The sequence below is a fragment of the Puntigrus tetrazona genome, chromosome 25, assembly GCF_018831695.1.
Source record: "Puntigrus tetrazona isolate hp1 chromosome 25, ASM1883169v1, whole genome shotgun sequence".
Lineage (NCBI taxonomy): Eukaryota > Metazoa > Chordata > Actinopteri > Cypriniformes > Cyprinidae > Puntigrus > Puntigrus tetrazona.
In genome coordinates this window covers 5,507,958-5,528,020 of record NC_056723.1, presented here as the reverse complement: position 1 = coordinate 5,528,020, position 20,063 = coordinate 5,507,958, and the positions used below count along the sequence as shown (strand labels likewise).

General features: G+C 34.9%; 1 protein-coding gene across 3 annotated transcripts; it reads right to left on the bottom strand.

The window, feature by feature from the left end:
- Positions 1–369: 369 nt before the first annotated feature.
- ehf (ets homologous factor) lies at positions 370–8,352 on the bottom strand. Of its 3 annotated transcripts, XM_043228761.1 has the most exons (10): positions 8,283–8,352; positions 8,167–8,219; positions 5,408–5,516; positions 3,456–3,704; positions 2,648–2,704; positions 2,397–2,456; positions 2,206–2,274; positions 1,482–1,511; positions 1,094–1,289; positions 370–1,013 (listed from the first exon to the last, which is right to left on the bottom strand). In XM_043228761.1, exons 3-10 carry the CDS (start codon positions 5,505–5,507, stop codon positions 914–916), a joined length of 861 nt encoding a protein of 286 aa, XP_043084696.1. In that variant the 5' UTR covers positions 5,508–5,516; positions 8,167–8,219; positions 8,283–8,352; the 3' UTR covers positions 370–913. The 3 variants fall into 3 exon arrangements, with proteins under 3 accessions (XP_043084696.1, XP_043084694.1, XP_043084697.1); XM_043228759.1 differs by having other exon boundaries at positions 8,167–8,340; XM_043228762.1 differs by having other exon boundaries at positions 2,397–2,453; positions 8,167–8,340.
- Between the last annotated feature and the right edge of the window lie 11,711 nt (positions 8,353–20,063).

Here is a 20,063-nt window from a genome sequence, read left to right as displayed (position 1 = left end):
CAGGGAAGTGAATTTGCATAAATAAATAAATAAATAAATGTATTATTATTATTATTACTATTATATTTATTTACAACAATGATACAAATAATAAAATATATATATATATATTAAATACTTATATTTTTACAACTATATATATATATATATATATATATATATATATATATATATATATATAGCTGTAGAATGATTTAATATATTTAACATATTGCATATTTAAGAATATATAATTATTATATTAATAGATTTGTGGGCAAATGTTTTGTTGAAATCTAGCAGAATTTTAATTCAACTAATATATACAAAATAAATACAAAGTGACTATTAAAGGTTCCGTACTTGCCGCAAGAAATAAAAAAAACTTAATTTAGTGTTTCAAATCTCTTTTATTTGTTTTTGTTTTATAACTTTAATTATAAAATGCACAACCTATAAACAAGCATCGATAAAAACTTTACATTGTGGGTTATTGTGGTTCATGATGTACATTGACAGCCACATCATTAAAGACCACAACCTAGTGCTTTTATTATACATCTTAGTCCTTCATTCCAACACCTTTGCTGTTTTACCAGGGTAAGTCTACTCTGAAGTGAGTTCATTCTATTTTATGAACAGGCCCCTGCATTCAAGACAAATGAAACCATTTAAAAGCAAAACTGGAGTTGGTTTCTCATTTCAAAAGCCAGTTAACCAGCTTTTCACAGTTGACACAAAAAACACAAATGCCTTTAGAGTCAAATGCATATAAAATAGTGGTACATTTGTAATGTAAACAATGTAAAGAGCATCTAAAAATAAAATCAAATAATAACAAGTTGACAGACAAGTACTTCGAAAAACAACTCAAATGGCTATAATGTTATAAATACAGGTTTCACTTGGAAGCTACACTTGAAGACAAAGTCCTTCACTTCTCAGACTCTCTCCAGCCTCGAGCGTTTCGGCCGAACTTGTAGACGAGTCTTCGTCCATCCACCCGTTCCAGGATCTCGCGTTTGTAATAATACCTTCGGAAAGAAAGGAAAACACGTGAGACTCTCAGAATACTGATCAGACTCAGAGTCCTTTATGATGACTCAGATGTTACCTCATCGCTCGACTGAGCTTCTCGTAGGTCATACTGCTGTTATTTTTCTTCTTGCCCCAAAGCTGAGCCACAGCTTCCGACTTAAGGAAGCGGAAAACCCCCTCGGAGCGATCCTCCCATTTGATCAGGCCGGGGTTACGCTCGGGGTTCAGGAGAATGTCTCGGATGAACTCCCACAGGTGCGTCCCACGAGGGTCTGTGGAAACACGAGACGGTGTGAACGTCGTTAGAGGAGAAACAGAAAGAATCTAAAGCAGCTTCATCCACGTGCCAGAGGTTTCGGTACGTGCTTCTGGCAGGCTCTCTAAAGAAAACCGCCGAGTGTAGTTCAGGACACATTAACAGAAAAAAAAAACCCTTTAGGGAAGTGAAAAAAATTTCAACTCACTGTGCCTTTTGACTTGTGACCGCTTGGGATCTGAAATGAGAAAATTAAAATGAAACCAGTGCTGTTAAAGGGACAGCTCTCGTTTCTTTTTGGATCGTGGAATACTTTGAATAATAACTTCAACCGGCTTTTGAAGATGAGGAATATCGAGTACTTTAATGGTACGTTTTGTAGTCGGTATTCATGTATTGGTCTTTTCATATTCAATGGAAGAAATAAAAAAAAAAATCTGTTTTAAAATCAGTCCATGTATGTATTTTTAATTCTTAGTATAACTGTGTAGTTTAAGTGTATGTGGGTGGGCTGTAGAGATTTAGATTCGTATCGGTAGCTTTGCAACGGCCCTGCGTGAATATCTAATTGTCCTGATCTCCGTCTTTTTTGCCTGCAGCAAACAAATCATTCAGTTACGCAACGCAAAATAAGGAAGAATGCAGGAAAGAGGCCCGGGCAAAAGGCATTGTAGTATAATTGTGTATATATAAACATTTGTCTATAAAAAACCTATTTGCAAACGTTAAATTGAACTAATGCGCTTGCGATATAAAATATAATAATATAATATAATAACTTAACTATAAATTTTACGCTTTTGAACATTCTCCGCATGGTATTACCCATCAATAAATTCCCCATACCATTGTATTATTTTTTAATTAAAGGAAGCAAGGAGAATACTGTTTTTAGCACTAGATTTAGGATAATTCAAATTAAGATTGTTTACCTGGGCTTGACGGAGCTGGTGAGGATAATATGGTGTTGGGCTGGAACGAGCTTTTGATGTCAAACAGTTCTGAGGAAAGAATACATATGACACTACATTGTGAAACCATCAGGTTAAATAAATAATAATCTTGTTTTAACAAGAAATAGGTAAACAGTTAAAAAAGAATAACTGAGTCATTTCACAGGTACCTGAAGTGTTGTAAAAGTTGGATTCTTCCTTGAAGGGCAGGATTGAACAAGGGAAGTCTGCTGAGGAAAATTATGTACTTGGTTACAAAAACTGTAATATGAAAAGTCTATAATTATTTCGAGAAGGTCTGTAAACTTCGGTTTTCTGCAGCAGATGTGGGTCAATGATAAGTCACTGATATTGTGTGAACTTAGGAGGGTTGAAATGAAACCGAAAGCTCTTTAGTTTTACTTCGTGTGTGGTTACTTACTCTCTATTTCTGTTTTAATGTCCCCTGGTGTGAACATATCTGTTTGACCATATTGACCTGTGAGACATTAAATAAGAAAAGACAAAAAAATTAAATGGATGTCTTAATAACAAAGCACATGTTTGCAACGGCTACCATCAAATTTCACTCCCCCATCATGTTGTTTTAAACCAGTTTAACTTGCTAGTACAGTTCTCATATGTCACCTGCATATGTTTTTCTGCATTTTATTAGGTTTAGTAACACACTGTATGGAAAGTGCATAAAACTTTTAGCACTGTCTGTTTATGAAAATCTGGTTCATACTAGCAATACCCTGCTGGAGTCATTACAGCATAGTACATGGAAACGTACAATACATTTTATAATTTATTTCTCTAAAAACAGGGAATTTTTCTCTCATTTCAGGGGAATATCTAAGGGAGAAATTTTTCATGACAATTACTTATTTAGAAAGAGAGGTGTAAGAAACGCACTGCTCCATTCCTAAATACTATACCATAATGAATACAAGAGGGACACATGCTCAATAACTGGATTTTCCAAGCTCATGATTATGAAAATTCCTTATAAGCAACAATATTTTTTGCTTCTACTGGGTGTGAAAAGTATGAAACATGCTGTAAGAAGAGGCAAGATGGACAAAAAAATCTGTAGATCAGTCAATGTGATTTTGCCAACTAGCACAGGTTCTAGGAAAACAATCAAAAGAATAATATTTAGCAACTAGATCCTGCTCAGGACCAGCTCATAATCATCTCAAGACCAGCTTGAGCCAGCTCAAAACAGCTGTCATGCTGGATCTTACCGTTCCACTTGAGGTCAGTCAGGCTCTGGAAAAGAATGGAGCCAACGGATCCGGCCGCCCGGTTGAAGTCTTGGAAGCTCATGTTGCACAGTTGCCTCCCGTCAAGGTCAAAGTTCTGGAAGGGAATGCTGGTGGCATCGATTTGGTGCATGTCCAGCGTCTGTTGGAGCCATTCCCACACCTGGTACTTGTTCCAGTTTTGTGGGTGAAGATCCTGAGACCAGAGCCGACTCATGTAACTGGAAGTCACTGCGGATAAGTTGAGTTATCAAGAAGAGTTTAGTAAATGTCCCTACTGGAAATTGGTTCTAATCAGGTTTTGTGTTTGGTTGACCAGGAAATCCTATCTAAAAGGCACTACGTAAAAATACTAACTGGAGCATAGTAAAGTGAAACTGTTATAAGCTGGGGTGCGTTTTCCAAAGCCATTTTTAGCTAAATATTGTTGCAAGCAACATGGGCAGTATTTATGATACATGTTTCAATATTAATTTGTATTTCATAGGGTTGATGAAAATGGCCTCATATTTTATATCCAATAAAATAATATCCTCCTTGACAATGAAGTTCTGTTGCTATTTTCTGGATATGTTTCTGACTACATTTAAAATCAAAACATACTGATCATTTAATAATTACTGAAATGCTAAAATGTTTGTTTTCTCCTTTCAGAAAAGTGATACCAATGATTGCTAAATAAACATTTGATTGCTGAATATAGTGCCCTATTTGAAAGAGCTGTTTAGTAGGATCATGATACCATTAAATGAATGGCTGCCTGACAAATGATATATTATTATATTTATGATTAACAATCAAATGATTAATTAGTTGCTACAAATACAGGTGCCATCAGTCGTCTTCTCATGATTGACTTGTTTGTCAGTAAGTGTTGCTGATGCAAAGCAGGCCTTTTATTACCAAACACCAAGTAGCTAAATTAGGACACAGTTGTGAGTCATTCACATACTGTTCAAATTAAACTGTTGCTTACTTTAAAATTAACCTTCAACTGGAAGATCATATATGAATATTTAATCTGTTAAATGGTTGCATATGTCAGATTTATGGCATGACTCGGGTTGCTATCAAACATTGTTCATTTAATTAACTGAGCCAGTGTGACAGATCAAATACACCAACTGTTGTAAGGTTTGTGAAGAAATGTTAGGAGCTGTTCAAACTGGTGGACCAGCACAAACATAGTGTTATGGCAAAGTTGATAAAGGAAGTCTGGATTGTATCACTAAAGCAAAAGTCTTCAACCCATCGTCCTGCAAAGGTTGTTCATAGCCTGCTTCAACAAGTCTACCTGAATTTTAAGCAGCATTGAAGACCTTGATTAACTGGTTCAAGGTTGGCTCTCCAAGCAGGTTTGAAGACCTCTGATCTACCTTACTTTAGCACACATGCATCACATGTGAGAGGAGCAACACCCAATATGAAATATATTCTGCTGAACAGCCGAACTAGTCTTAGCATTCAGTTACGCACTGTAAATGTGTAAATAAAAGTCCTGTCATGGTTTCTAGATAAGTGTGAATCACTTTCACTATCTGTGCATGGTCCCCAGTGCATGCAACTGATAACCTAGTAACTTCAGCAGTGACTGCTGAGTAAATGATTAACCTGGCAGAAAAGTCTTAGATCATAAACAAAACCTACAACATAAAATGTCTACTGGAATTGTACTGGATGGTGGAATAATCATAAGTGCACCTTTTTAGACTTAGGCCTGGTTTCATAGACAGGGCTTAACCTAAACCAGGATTAGGTCATAGTTCATTTAGAAACATCCCTTAGAAAAAACATGTGTGTGTCCAAAGACGAAACTGGCATGTTTTAAAATGCATTCAGTTGAAAACTGCTCGGATTCATATCTAGTCTAGGACTAGGCTTAAACCTTGCCTGTGAAACTGGGGGTTAGTGTTTCAGATAAGAACAAACTTTACCATCAGAGCAGTTGTAGTGGGTTGTCCAAGAAGCAGGTAGTTGGTTATCAACACTCATAGTAGCTGGGATACTCGTGACACCACTGGCCTGAAGGACCATGATCCAGTTCTATTGAAAGAAATGCAAAGGAATGTTTATTTCTTGCCACACAACCAGAATCAGTTCATATAATGCACTAGAAAAGCCCAATTTCGGCATAAAGTATAGATTACAGCTTGTTCCGTTTGGGATCCGACCCAACAACCCTTGGCCCAAAACCTTACATTGCATCCCTACTCCCCACTATCACAATGTTTATAAAACTTGTTGCACAGGAGAGTAACAGCACACTTGACGACATTCTTTTAATAGTAAACATACATACTGCTGCAAAGATACTTAAGTAATTAAGTGTAGACGTTATACCAGTTTACAGTTATGATCAGCGAGTGAAAACAAAGGTCTTGTATGTTCAAAAGGGTAAAGGGAGGGGGTGATTTTTGCGTAGGTGTCCTTCGTGCCACGCTCAACCACACATGCAGACACATTTGCACAGGAATGTGTCAGTGTGTCTAACTGCTTTGCATACATAAAAGGTCCACCTGTCCTTCAGTTGAACAGTTAGATCAATGGGGCAGTCATAGCTTGTATTATACGATCATATGGTCAGCGTTACACAACGTTACAGCGTTACTCTTTTTAAAATCATCTAACGCTGTGAATGCATCCGTGTTAACTAAAAGCTACCGAATAAGTACCATTTTTGCACAGTGGAGCTCAATGAAAAAACATCAGCATGAATCTCAGAGTATCTTGAAATGTTTGTCTGTTCAACTTTATAAAATAATGTTGCTACATTATCTTTTAAAAATCTAGTTTGAAGGCATTTTAATCCCTGCATTCGATCATATTACAGGATATGAATGTAAAAAAAAACAAAACAATAACAAATGATAAAAATGTGATTCAGCAGAGTGATAATGACATTATTTACCAGAACTGAGTTTATTGACATTCTTCGGAACAACTGTTAACCTGTTTAGTTTGGTTTCTTAGTCAACCGTAGAAATTTCTCTTATACATTTGTGTATAAAGCTGTATGGGAACATCTTACCCGTGTTATCTTTTCCACTACCAAACCTCCTACTTGAAATCTGACCTATATTTGTCTTTTTATTGATCCGAAGATGACCTAGCAGATCATTTTATGGAATGTGTGTAAAACTGGGGGGAGCTATGCTAACAATAGATAATGTTCACACCAAGAGTAAATAAAGGAAATAAAAACTTAGCATTTGTTTTGTCTTAAGAAAAACGTTCAAAGCTTTGAGACGCTGAGTTTTGCCTTTCCTTCCACAGATAAAATTATTTGAATTAAAATGATCTTGCGATTAGCATTTTGAGTTTACTCAAATCCAAATATTCCTATCACAGCAGGTTGTGAGTTCATATTTTTATTCATTAATAATTCAAAAAATATTTGACAAATATATAAATGCTAAAAAGTTGCTTATAATATCCTTTAAACTTAAATGTGAAAATAATTACTAAAATGAACTAATTTGTGTCAAACAGAACTTGCGCAACCGCAATCGTCATTTGTCTAGAATAATGATACGAATCTGCTCTTTTTATTTCAATGGAAAGATCGTTCATAAATCAAATTACTAATGAATCGCTCTTTGTTTCTTTTAACTGGAAAAGCAGGTTGCCAGATTCTTTCCAGTATTATGAAACCCATCTGATGCATTTAATCCCGTACTGGCCTGTTATTATGGTGAAGTCTACTGTAATGTATGAGGAAAGAAAACTATAAACACATATTTTGGTGTTTATCACATTCTTTACAGTAACTGACCCAGTAATCTGGGCTACAGGCCGTCAACTTCCTTCACCTATCAGTTACGGAGCAATAGGGGCCATTTACACTCAATTTGTATGTGTTGTACACAGTATGCAAAGTGTTTCCAAGTTAGGTTCAGAGGTCTCAAAGAGTGTTTGGACACTTACAGAAATGTCATCGCATCACATAAAATAATCAAACCAAGTGGCACCTGCAAAAACAAATTATGCGTTTCATAAAAGTAACTTCACCGTTTATTTAACGCAATTCTAGCAACTGTTTAGTAACTAGTCCAAACTTAGAAGATGTTCAAGCCAAGTCCACTTATTTGTGATGACCACAAAATACATAACAATATAAATAAAATAAAATATAAATAAAATTTATATAAATAAAAACACAGATAGGTTAATTAATATTAAAAAAACAAAAAGATAATATATTTTACATTTTTTAAATATTTAAAATTAAACGTTATGCATTTTGCAACTCTTTATATATTATTTTATATTTTAAACATAAACATGAAATGTTTGACTCGAAAAGTGCACTTCTTTTATTGTTTCTTTCTTTCTTTTTTTTTAAGTTTAACATTTGCCACCTAATATTCCTATCAGATAGATCTTTATTTTTCGAGCTGGTTTAATGCGCATTTAGGTAAAATAAAAATAAAATAAAATACATAAATGAATAAATAAAGAGCCTTTTTGATTTTTTTAAGAATGCCACATGTATGCAAGTTAAAGCGTAACGTTTAAGCAAAAAATAGTTAAAACAGTTAAAAGCGAGGACAACAAATAGCAACACATTTTTGGACTATTGTGCGTCACTTGTTAGATTAAAATAGTTTTGCATCATCGTCTGGGACCGACATCGAAACACACGAGTGAATGAAACCTTTCCTGCAGAGAATCAAAGAGAATTAAAGTGTCTCACCAGAGATGTTGAATGTGATCTCAAGCGGGCTGCTTCTGGTTCAGAGTTAAATGTCTCTTTCTTTTCTTTCTAAAGTTGCCAGCGCCTGTATGGGAGAGAAGATAAGAGTGTAATGGAGAGCTTGCGTTGTGTACCTGTGACACTTGCTTAGGCCTGCCAAACTTTTGTGACAGAGTACAACCTCGTTCACCAATGAGGATTTTTATTCCGCCTGCTTCCTGCTGCTTTGATTGGCTTATTTTCACGCCAGGTGGGTTGCTAGGAATTTGCATACGGTAAAAAAAAGGTACTAGTCACTTTCACTCTCTCTCTCACTCGCCCACACACTCACCCACATGCTTCAGCAATCCTGCCGGTCATTAATCTATTGATGTTTAACGAGAACTCAAATATACAGATGCTCTTTTTGTTTGACATTATTTTACTGTTTTGAAGAAATTATCATTTATAGTATTTATTTATTAAACATTTTTTTTTTTTTATAAATCTTAAGCACATTACCCAGTGAAAGCTCTTTTTTAACGTTTTTTTAAAAATTTGTGCAAAATTATTTTAAATTAACTTATTTTAGTGAAATATACACTCAGACAGCTCTTTTTATATAAACACTACCAGTCTTTTTTTCTCAAGTTTTATTTTTTTTTATTTCTTCTTCTCACCAAGCATGCATTTATTTGATCCGAAATACAGCAAAAGCAGTGAAAAACTTCTCTATTTTAAAATTATTATTTTGATTTCAAAGCTGATTTTCAGCGCCATTACCCCAGTCACATGATCCTCCAGATATCATTGTAATATTCTGATTTGCTGCTCAAAAACATTTTTTATAATGAATAATAAAACAGTTGGGTGGATTTTTTTCGGGTTTCTTTGATGCATAGAAATTTTAGAAGAACACTATTTATTTGAAATAGATATATTTTGTAACATTGTATGTATAATGTTACAAACGTATTTAATTTCAGATAACTGCTGATCTTTGGATCTTTTATTCATCAAATAATTAAAAAAAAATGTACTCAGATTAAATATTGATAATAATAATAATAATAATAATAATACATGTTTCTTTAACAGTAAATCAGCATATTAGAATGATTTATGAAAAATCACGTGACACTGAAGAAAGGCGTAATGATGATAAAAAAATTAAGCTTTGATCACATAAATAAATTCAAATTTAAAATATATTCTAATACAAAACAGTTTTAATGAATGTTATTTTACAATATTACTGATTTTGTTGTATTTAAGATCAAATAATGCAAACATGGCGAGCAGAAATTTTTTTAAATCTTATTGTTAAAAAACTTTTTAGAATAATAGTTAATCACAAAGTAGTAAAAAATTGAATCATAATAAATGCTTACAACTTGTTAGCATCGGCCAAAACTGCATTGTCTAACAAAACAGGATCAAAACATAAGCTGCATGTCTCTTGCTCTCAGACGACTGTGATCAGGGGCCGGATGCTCCCCGACACACACACACACACACACACACACACACACACACACACACACACACACACACACAGCAGGCCGTGAGCGCTCAGGTCAGCGGGAGGCTTTACGTCGCTGATTAAAGAGCTCTGAAGCTCGAAGACGCATAATGGGTAAATCACAGAGGAACTCGGCTTCGCTCTGACTCAACATATGTGCTGGATATTATCTACATCTGTGGCCTCACGCACTTCGGCCAATGCAACATCTGCACCGCGGCTCTGCCAAAGCAAAAGCACCAAAAGATCTGCTGCTGTCACGATTTGAGATGTTAGTTAATAAGCAGCAGAATTTTATGGAGTGTGTTGAGATGTTTTTTCAAGCTAAAGAAAATTATACATAAACTACATACATATATAGTTATTGGTAATTTTTTAAAGGCATTAGTTAAGCATTAGTTTCAGTGTGTTACTGAAACGCTTTGAATCAGATAAAATGAATATGAATTTAATATCATATAAACTTACCTTATTATTATTGTTATTATTTATATACTATTATAAACTTTAATAATATTTTTAAGACATTTGTTAAGAAGAAACAGAGTTTGCATAATTGTGTCGAGAGTGGATATAAAAGGATTTGAAGAAAGTTAATGAATGAGTGAATTAGTTTTAGTAATTTGTTATTTTTTGTTATTATTTATTTTATTTCAGTTTTCATTTTATTTATTGTAAAACATGCTCTAATTTTTTTTAAATGTTCGATTCAATTAAAGAAAATAAATTTGTGAAAAAATATGACATTTTATTGTATTTTATTTTGGCAAAATTAAACAAAAATAAAACTGAAATAAAAAAGAAATCTAAACAAAAAATAGGCTACATATAAACAAACCGAATATTCCCACACATAAACCCTAAATATTTCATTTACGGGTTATAAAAAAATCATATTTTAGTTTTGGGAGACCCGAACAACAGGCTGACATGCATACAAAGTCAAAAAAACACTTTCATTTTCTTGCAATATGCATTTATTTGACCTTATTTATTCAAATAATTTTTTTAATGTTTAATTTTTCCAAAACAACTGTTGATTGGCCAGTTTCATCTAAAGCAGTGTTCGTGAGCTTTAAACCTCATGAAACACTGAAAAACCACCTAGCTTTGACGCGAGACATTATTAAGTGTTGCTTTTCACAGGTCTTTTTCATCATTAAAAAAACATTTTATTATTCTTAAAGCATATGACTGGTTGAACCCATAGCTGTTTTAAATGTTGTGACAGGACAATAAGATTTGATATTTTTGATTTGAAAATTAAATTAAAGGGAATAATGCTGACCCTCATAAAATAGATTTTTACTCTTTTTTTTTTACACTTGCTGGACCTGTTTCGCCCCGTGTCTGAAGAATGACTGAAATGTGAGTTCCTGTGAACACGCGGTGTGATCTTATTAGCTTTAACTGTTGCAAGAAGGCCCATTTTGATTTACGGCCTCGTCTGCTACACCTCGCGCAGCCACATTCGAAAGACTCCCGAGCTGAAAGTCCCCTCAAAGCGCGGCGAATTGTTTTCGTTTTATTTCATTGTACCCTTTCAAACGCTGTCAAGATTAAATTAAGATCTAATCTAGCCAGGCTTAGATTTAAGGCCAGTATTTAGGCTGAGTCATGAGGAAGGCCTGCCAGAAAAGTCGCTCGGGCCTCGGAGCGCCCGCGCTCATTACAGAACACAAATCCTTCTTTCCTTCCTTCCCTTCATTAGGCTCTCATCAGCACGTTCAGAGCTGTCATCTTTAATATTTCACACGAGGTGGAGAAAGAGACGGAGAAAAGAAAGAGACTGGATGATTTTATTAGGGTCAATTACAGCTACAAATGACAATTTCTCGGGCTAAATTGCAATTTTACGTCCTTTTTGTGAGAGAACAATGACTATGTAATTAGAGTAATGAGCAGCGCATCAGTCGAATGATTTGTGCCGAATGAAGAGTTTCTTGCGCGCGCGCGTTTTCGCGTACGCGCACGTGCGTGTCACGCACCCGCGTATTTGTTGAACATCGCACGTGAGGTTCGAGGAATTACACGTAACGTCTAATTACGGCAGACGAACTGAAGAATCCTGCGTCGCGGTGCGTTATGGCAGTACGTGTCTGACTTTCCTTTCCCTTTCTGCACAGCTGCATTCTTGGAGGAGCGGGTCAATGCGCCCGCAGTTCGTCTCCAGGCCACTTGATGGCACTGTGAGCTCGCTAAAGTCGCTCCGCGCGCCTGGAACAGCACGAGCGCTTGTTTAAAATATGAAAGCTGTCATGTAAAGCACTGCGTGGCGTGTAGTTTTTCAGTCGATATATATATATATTTTAATTTCGCTTGTTTTTGCTTTGCAGGTTTTACAAGCAGGCTACAAAGACGTAACATTGTGTGAAGTGACCCGTGAGAGTGGAAAATGGGAGAAAAAGGACTGTCTCCTGGATATATATATATATATATATATATATATATATATATATATATATATATATATATATATATATATATATATATATATATATATAAAGAAAAGGCCAGAAAAAAAATTGTTTATGCGCTTAACAAACTATAATATATCAGTGATGTGGGTGGCTGCCACATTAGTGCTGTCTTGATTGCTAGGGTGTTTTGGGTGGTTGCTTATGGGCTCAAAATCATCAAAGCACAATGTCAATATTCTACATTATTCAATTCCCTTGATATGATTGTAAAACTATGGGATTTATTTAAGGGGTGCATGGTATATTACTATATAGCTTATTATGCAATGATTTAATAATTGACAGCAAAAATAAAATTAATGATTATATAATATAGCATAAAATAAATAATATAAAATATACATTTTATGTGAAATAATGAATGTAAAAACTGTGAAAAGTACAGAATTTTTAAATTATGGTTTTAAATGATTCAAACAAAACAAAATAATTTAAACAAAATAAATATTATAATTAAATTATATAAAAAGTAAACTAAATATAAATTGCATATTAAAATTATTTAAATATTACAACATTTTATAAAAAAACATATAAACACAAATATAAATTATAAATATACAGGTTGTTATTAATAAAAAAACAGTACAAAATTAAATGATAGATAGATGGCCCCCACACACATACAAAATAATAATATTAATAATTATTATTATTAATTACTATTTTGAAATTATAATAATATTGTTATATTATTATTATTTTCACAATAGTACAACATTTTACTACACACCACAATGAACCATGAAAACGATGATTGCCTAGTGGCCCTTTAAATATCATCCGCACTGTGCGGTGTATCCTCAAAATTTCTTTGCCCGTTGAATCATCTTTAAGGTAAAATCTTAAACCTAAAAACTTTAACCTTTCCGATCACTCAGAAACAGCACACCTCTTGCTCGGAGGTTTGTAGCGTGTATTAAATATTAATACATAAGTTTAAAGTTCAGATCACACAAGTATGAGCGCTAATTAAAGAAAAGCTTCAGTTTTAGTACCCCATGATCTGAGTTCTGTACGAATGGCCTTCTTCGCAGCCCACCTACAAGTCAGTGTTGTTAAATTAGCAATGCTCTCTATAGAACGATAAGCCCCTGTTATCTGTTACATGCCTGGCAGCCTGCAGGCTACGGCCCAAGCAAACCTCCAGTGACCGGCGTCTGCCGGCCAGCGCTGCCCTCTAAAATCACAACCGCCACGGATTTCTCTGGCTCTGCTTGGGCAGAAGGGCTCGGGGAAAGCTCGCTTCTGATTGGCTGGACATCGGTCGAGAGGCTTAAATTGGACAACAGAGGCCGGAGCTCTTCTGGAATGATAGTCGCTCTGAAAGCCACAGGGTGTGCTAAGGTTGTAAATACACAGAGCGAGTCACAGATGGGTAAATCACACACACACACGCACGCACACACACACACACACACACACACACACACACACACACACATTTCCAATCATTTTGGTGCGCTGCCCACATTCCGTGTGGAACGTCACGAGTTCGTACAGAAGACGTCGACAGGATTTTGCAACAATTATAGCGCTCTTTTGTGCCTGCGAAGGGGTTTTGGGAAACAAATTAATTCTGAAAGATTCATTCAGACAGAACAGAACGCCGCTCCGGAGCTCAGCGGAGGGGAAGTGAGCTGTTGGCGTCGACATTCTCTGGCAAACCGTGGGAATAATGATAAAAACGCGAACGCGCAAACAAACAAGCCAAATCGCGCGATTACACCAACAAAGCGCACTTTTAGGTCGAGCGTATCTCTCTCGGCGAACACGTCCGGGGATTATGATTCACCGAAACGCATTGTTCTCTCAGGTTCCACCTTCTGTTTTCTCTAAAATAAGGTTTAGTCAGTGCCAGGGTCACGATGTGCCTTTAATTTGGGCGCTTTGCTATTTTAGCATTAGTATACAGCAGCGGTGACTCACTGGTTTGAGGTGACATGGTTAAATTGAGCAGTGAGTCTATTTCAGCGGCAGGTGTGGGAGCAGATGCAACCCTCTCCACGTCCTTTGTAGTAGATATGATTTGAGGTCTATTAACATCCTTCAATTCTAAACTTAAAGCGAGAGACCTTGTTGGGTGCTCAGCCAGTACCACGTCCGTATGCATTCTCGCACGAGCGTGCCTGTGTTTATGTTCTTTGATGATTAATCATTTAGGCTGATGCTTTTAAGAGATTCACAACAATTACAGTGACAAGCACCCCGAAGCAACCTGAGGTTAAAGGAATAGTTCACATTTGTAGAGAGCGTTTATGCAAAATCATATGATTTTCTTTCTTCGGGGAAACACAAAAGTAGATATTTTGGAGAATGTTCATACTGTTATTTTACATTGTAACTAGAGGCTATCAGGTGGCAATAAGGAAGATAAAGTCTGTAAAAATACTGTAAAAAATGTTATTACGGTAAATAATAAACTTCAATGAGTTCCTTACGCGAAACCACTGTATGGCTAAAGAGAAAAAATATATAAGTAAAAAGCAAAAAAAACCTAATTAAAATAAAAAGAATAAAACAAAAAGAATACTATTTCATGAATACATGACAAAAATATTTTTTTTATTAAACAATATAATTAAAATACATAAAACAATAGAATAACAGTTTGTTGTTTAATAAAAATAATAAAAAATACACAAGAAGGAAATACAATTAATTATATACAAATAAAATAACAAATTGAAATAAAATTGAACAAAATAATATTAAATAAAATATTAAAAAAACATAAAATAGATAAAAATACACTAACATAATTACGAAAATGCATAAAAGTAAATAAAACAAAATGAAAATACTAAAATAAAAACTGACAAAAATAAAACATTTAAATAAAATAGAACAAAATAACATGAAATTACATCAACAGGATGTCAAAAGAAAAATGTCAATAGATTACAATAGAAATTTTTAATTTTAAATAAAAACATGTTAAACTAAATAATTAAAATATATAAAATTAAATAATACAAGTAAAATTAAAATATAGTAAAAATAGTAAAACACAAAAGAATAGCAGAAGAAAATAAGACTTAAGATTTATAAATTAAATCAGAATTTAAATAATAAAAATCATAATACATCATAATATAAAACCACTTTTTACATTAGACATCAGTGCAATTTTCAATATATAGTATAATAAATACAAAGATAAAAATTGCATAAAATGTTTGAGGTTTGCAGATGTCAGGAACAGGGAAGAAAGGATAGAGCACAGAGTGCAGAAAATAGGGATGGAGCTACAATGACAAAAAGAGGGAGAGAGATAGGGGGACAATTAGCATTCCTGTGGCCGTTTGTTTGACTAATTACGTGTGAGTGATGTGACATGTGGCTGCTGGGGTTATTAATGGGATTCCTGCTGTTTAATGAACATGTCACACTCCTTTTGTACAAGCAGAAGGAAAGAGACTCCGCTGATGACCAGCTAGCTGTGATCATAGACTACTGCATTCATCTGTAAACAGAGTGCACTGACATACAATACAAAAAACGCTAATAACTACCAAGGGTTTACATGTTTTCACTTGACAGATTAGATGTTGCACTATTAAATATTAAATATTTTTCAGATGAGAGAACATTTAATAAAGTAGGAAAGCAGTCACAAGCTTCAAAAGAGAGATGCAATGATGGGAAACTTTTTGTTGCTATTTCTGTCCTACTTCGAAAAAAAAGTTCTGTAGGATTTATTGAAACAATTTTCACTTAAATTGCCTATAAATTGCACAAATAATTATGAAGAAATGGCACGTAGTACACTGAATTATTTAACTCTTGAACATTAGTTTTTACTTTTTTTTGCAAATGTAGTCTTACATTTTTACCAATATATATTTATATCTATATCTTTATATCTTTACAATTTACTCCAAAAAGGTAGACATCATGGTAATTATGTATCTATATCTATCTATCTATCTATCTATCTATCTATCTATCTATCTATATATATATATATATATATATATATATATATATATATATATATATATATATATATATATACACATACATACATAATTACCATGATGTCTACCTTTTTGAGTAAATTGTTTTAGGAACAGACATATAAATATATATAAAATATCTAAATTATAAACAACTAAGGATAAAAGCAAAATGGAAATTAACACACACATTTATTTGTTTACTGTAAACTGATTTAAGGATTTATATTTGTTAATGACTACTGTGAATCAAAGTGTTTTAATGAAATGCAATGATTAAGACAACTAAAGAGGACTGTTTGGGCAACTCTGCCTGTCATTTATTGTCACGAGAGTGCTGCATTTACATGCACTTTTTTTTTCCAACACACACATATACTCTCCATACAAAGGATTTGCAGCCCGCTGTTGAACACAAACAATAGATTCTCCCCACTGGGTTTTATATGGTGTATAATTAAAGCCACTAGAGTTTGATTTTGCCCTCTGAGAGTCATTGTATATTTTCAAGCGAGATGGTCCATATTTATGCATTCATAAATCTAAAGGGTTGCATGCGCAGAAAACGATCTAGATCATCACGACTCACAATGAGAGCGCCAATGGCTTTCCATGAACGTGTCCCATCATGTGTCCTCGTAGATGATCTGCATCTGTAGGCTATTCCTATGGAATAATGATGCTGTCATACAGCACTGCGATGATGATAATGCCGATCGCGATAACGATCATGATCAAAATTGGCACGAATGGTGGTTGTCTAAATAAAAATTATACTTCAATCAGGACGTTTTGTTTGCTGTTGGTTTTTCTTTAGAGCCTGCAGTTAAGGGCTTAAAGTCTGATTTATTGATCTCAGCGGTATGTTGATTAGGTTTAGCTTCAGTTCATACATGTAAATCCCCAAGGATTGACTTTTATGAACCCTAACAGCAGCCCCACACACTCCTACCCAGAATTCCTTGCAGCAGCAGGAGGATTCTCCAGCAGTTATGGGGTGATGTACTTTTTTGACAAGGGCACTCACAGTTTGCCACTTCTTTTTCAGGTTCAGGAACACAGGAGAAGCTAGACTTAGAGCTCTGAGAGGTGTAGAAAAGAGAAATGTTAACGTAAAACAGATTTCAAGCTTCTCAGGTTTTACAGTATTCGTTGTTGTACAGTTTTTAACGTAACTGTGAAGTGTGTTATTTTTTTTTGTGGCACTACCAAACAATAATATGCAACATTTCTCAACTATTCCACTCATTTTGACTCATTCATTCAACTGATTTGTTCAAAAACAGATTCACTGAGGAACACATTCAAAAATCGATAAATGATGAAAACCATTTATACAGGTAAAAATAAAAACAAAAACATGTTTTTTTTTGTGTGAATCTGTTAATTAATCAATTAATGGGTTGATTCAAATCTGGCTGATTCGCAGATAGAACCTTACAGGTTTGTAGAAAGAACCTTTTTGTTTTCTAAATATTAAGTCCTAAAACGTACACAGTTTAAAAAAGCATCATATAATGTAAATTAGCTGTCACAGAATAAGAATATGTGAACTCAATTTTGACAAAAATGTCAGCTAGAACCCCTAAGCCGACGATACGTCAGAATGTTTTTCTAAATGCGTTCAGATGCTTTGTTCGGAATGATTAATAAAAAACCCCAAAATAATTTACTAAATTTAACCATGATTTTACGACACTAACCATTTGTATTTGTAGAAAAACTGTGTGGTGATCCATTCATAAAAAATTATGGCTAGGCTTACTACACTTTTTACTGTAACAAAAAATTAGCCAAAACACAGACATGCTGACATTCAGACCAACAGCACCTATACTCATTGTTAAGTACAGCTACAAGTAGCCTTTCATTTACACAGAGCCTCAAACCTTAGCTTACCCCTAAAAATGATAACACTATTCTTATGCAAATCTGGTGTTTCCTTAACGAAATACAAAACTAGTTTAGACATCTCTCAGCTTGTAAAAAGGAACAAGTGGTGTATTTACAGTAATCCACTTGCAATGTAAGCCAAGCAGGCAAGCCGGGGCAATAAAGCTATAAAATATGCAACTATCACACTTTTGTGGCACACAGACATTAGGTCGAACCCTTTTAATGAGTGTTGTGTCTGTTCCAGGAAGTGCTTATGGGGATTTTTCATGCCTTAAGGAAGTGTCAAAAAAACACTTTGCCTTGTCATCCTCAATTAGGACTCAAAAAGGTTGTGGCAGACCAGAGTGCACTTGAACGCGAGTGTGTTTCTCCCAGCTGGTGGTCAGCGATTCCTTTAACAGATTGCCTGAAGGGAAGGGAAAGGAAGGACGACTCACCAAAACAAGCCGCCGTGTCTCTTTTTCCTCTCTTCCTTCGACCCCCCCAACTTCAAACACACACATATCTATTTTTCTCTTCATTAGGGGTGAAGAGTAAACTGCGTTTCTGCAGCTAATCAAGGAGAGATGAGGAGAGGCGCTGAGGTGAGACAGCAGATATTACCGACGCTGCTTTCCCAGCACTCCCCTCTCGCTCACTCCACGGGGCTGTTTTACATTCACTCCACATCACCAAGCAGAAGCAGCACTAGTCATGTTATGAGTAAAGCCCACCTCTACTCTCCAGAATATGATGGAAATTGGCAATAAAGTGCATGAGTGTGTACACACTTACACCAGAAACTTCGAGAAGTACTGTATTTTTCGCTCTATGGGTTCTTGGTTATAAGGTTCTTCTGAAGATTAAAAGTATTGAAGTATTTTAAGGTAATAAATGGAGTAATATACAAGGTTCTTCTAAGGCATCATGGAAAATGATGAAGGTTATACTTTGGTATCACTGGAGCTTAGACCATATCATCGTCAACGAATGAACCTTTTATCACGTGACGGAAAAAGGAGACGTAACGTAACGTTAATGCTGGTGATTATTATAATTAAACGTATAATGCAATATTGTTGACGAATAAAAACAAGACTAAATGCAATTTACAAAATAAAAACTATTCTAAAATGTCTCTTAAATTTTATTGACCAAACCAAGACGAAACAACATGTTAATAATTTCGTTTCGTTTGGAAAACATTTTCATTCCACGTCGCCGCATCATGCTCTCGCTTGATACACTCCTTGGCTATGGCGTCTGTTTTTAGTTGTTCCTTCTCTGGCTGTGCTGATTTAAATGTAGCGAGTTGATACAGGTAGTGAAGATTCTCTCTCGCCAATCAGTGTTTAGCGTTTTGGTAACGGTATGGTAGGCTTGGAACCAAACCCCACCCCCAAAAGTAAGCTGTACCATGCAGTGGAAAAGGCCCATCAGGTTAAGCCTAACACAGAGAAAGCTACTGATTGCTGTCGGGACTGCTGGCTATTTGGTTCAGTAGTTGACATAATTCAGTATTGTTGGTTCTTTTCTGTCAACGAATTCCACTGAATGCAGCCAGTGCTTCCAATCCCAAACCATTTGTAGCATTATATCGTTTGATAGTTTTTATGATGCAGAATCTGACTTCAGTTTACAAGCAACACATCAGACATTTTATTTGCAACCTTTAGTATGTTTCTCAAACATGTTTCTCTTTGCTAAACTTTAATGTATAGTTTTTTCTGGCATTGTCATGTGATGCTATTTTTTTTAATTTATTGTTTCTATTTACTTTATTTACATTTATGTGTGTACTTCTAACATCTTTGGTTGGTAAAATAAATGTAAATTCATATCAGAAGACAACCTTGTTTGAAATGGGTTTGACTAAAAATTATGTATTTATATTGTTTTACGGTGCGCAAATCTCCTGCACCTTCTACCTTATTCAGTTTATCCTCAGGTAAGGTAAAGTAAGTCGAGTCTGTCCTATCCCTAATAAGCATTTAATCATACTCACAAGACAGGTCACAGAAGACTTCTCCGTGGTCTGTTCTGCTCTGGTCTTGAAATCAGAGTCTTTGGCAGGCGAGTGTA

Bases quoted from the DNA above. Each gene is read 5' to 3' on its own strand.
- ehf (XM_043228761.1), bottom strand. From the start codon at position 5,507: ATGGTCCTTCAGGCCAGTGGTGTCACGAGTATCCCAGCTACTATGAGT. The intron at 3,705-5,407 runs GTAAAGTTTGTT...ACTTATCCGCAG, and splicing joins CCACTACAACTGCTCTGATG to TGACTTCCAGTTACATGAGT. The intron at 1,512-2,205 runs GTAAACAATCTT...TTCTCATTTCAG, and splicing joins ACCAGCTCCGTCAAGCCCAG to ATCCCAAGCGGTCACAAGTC.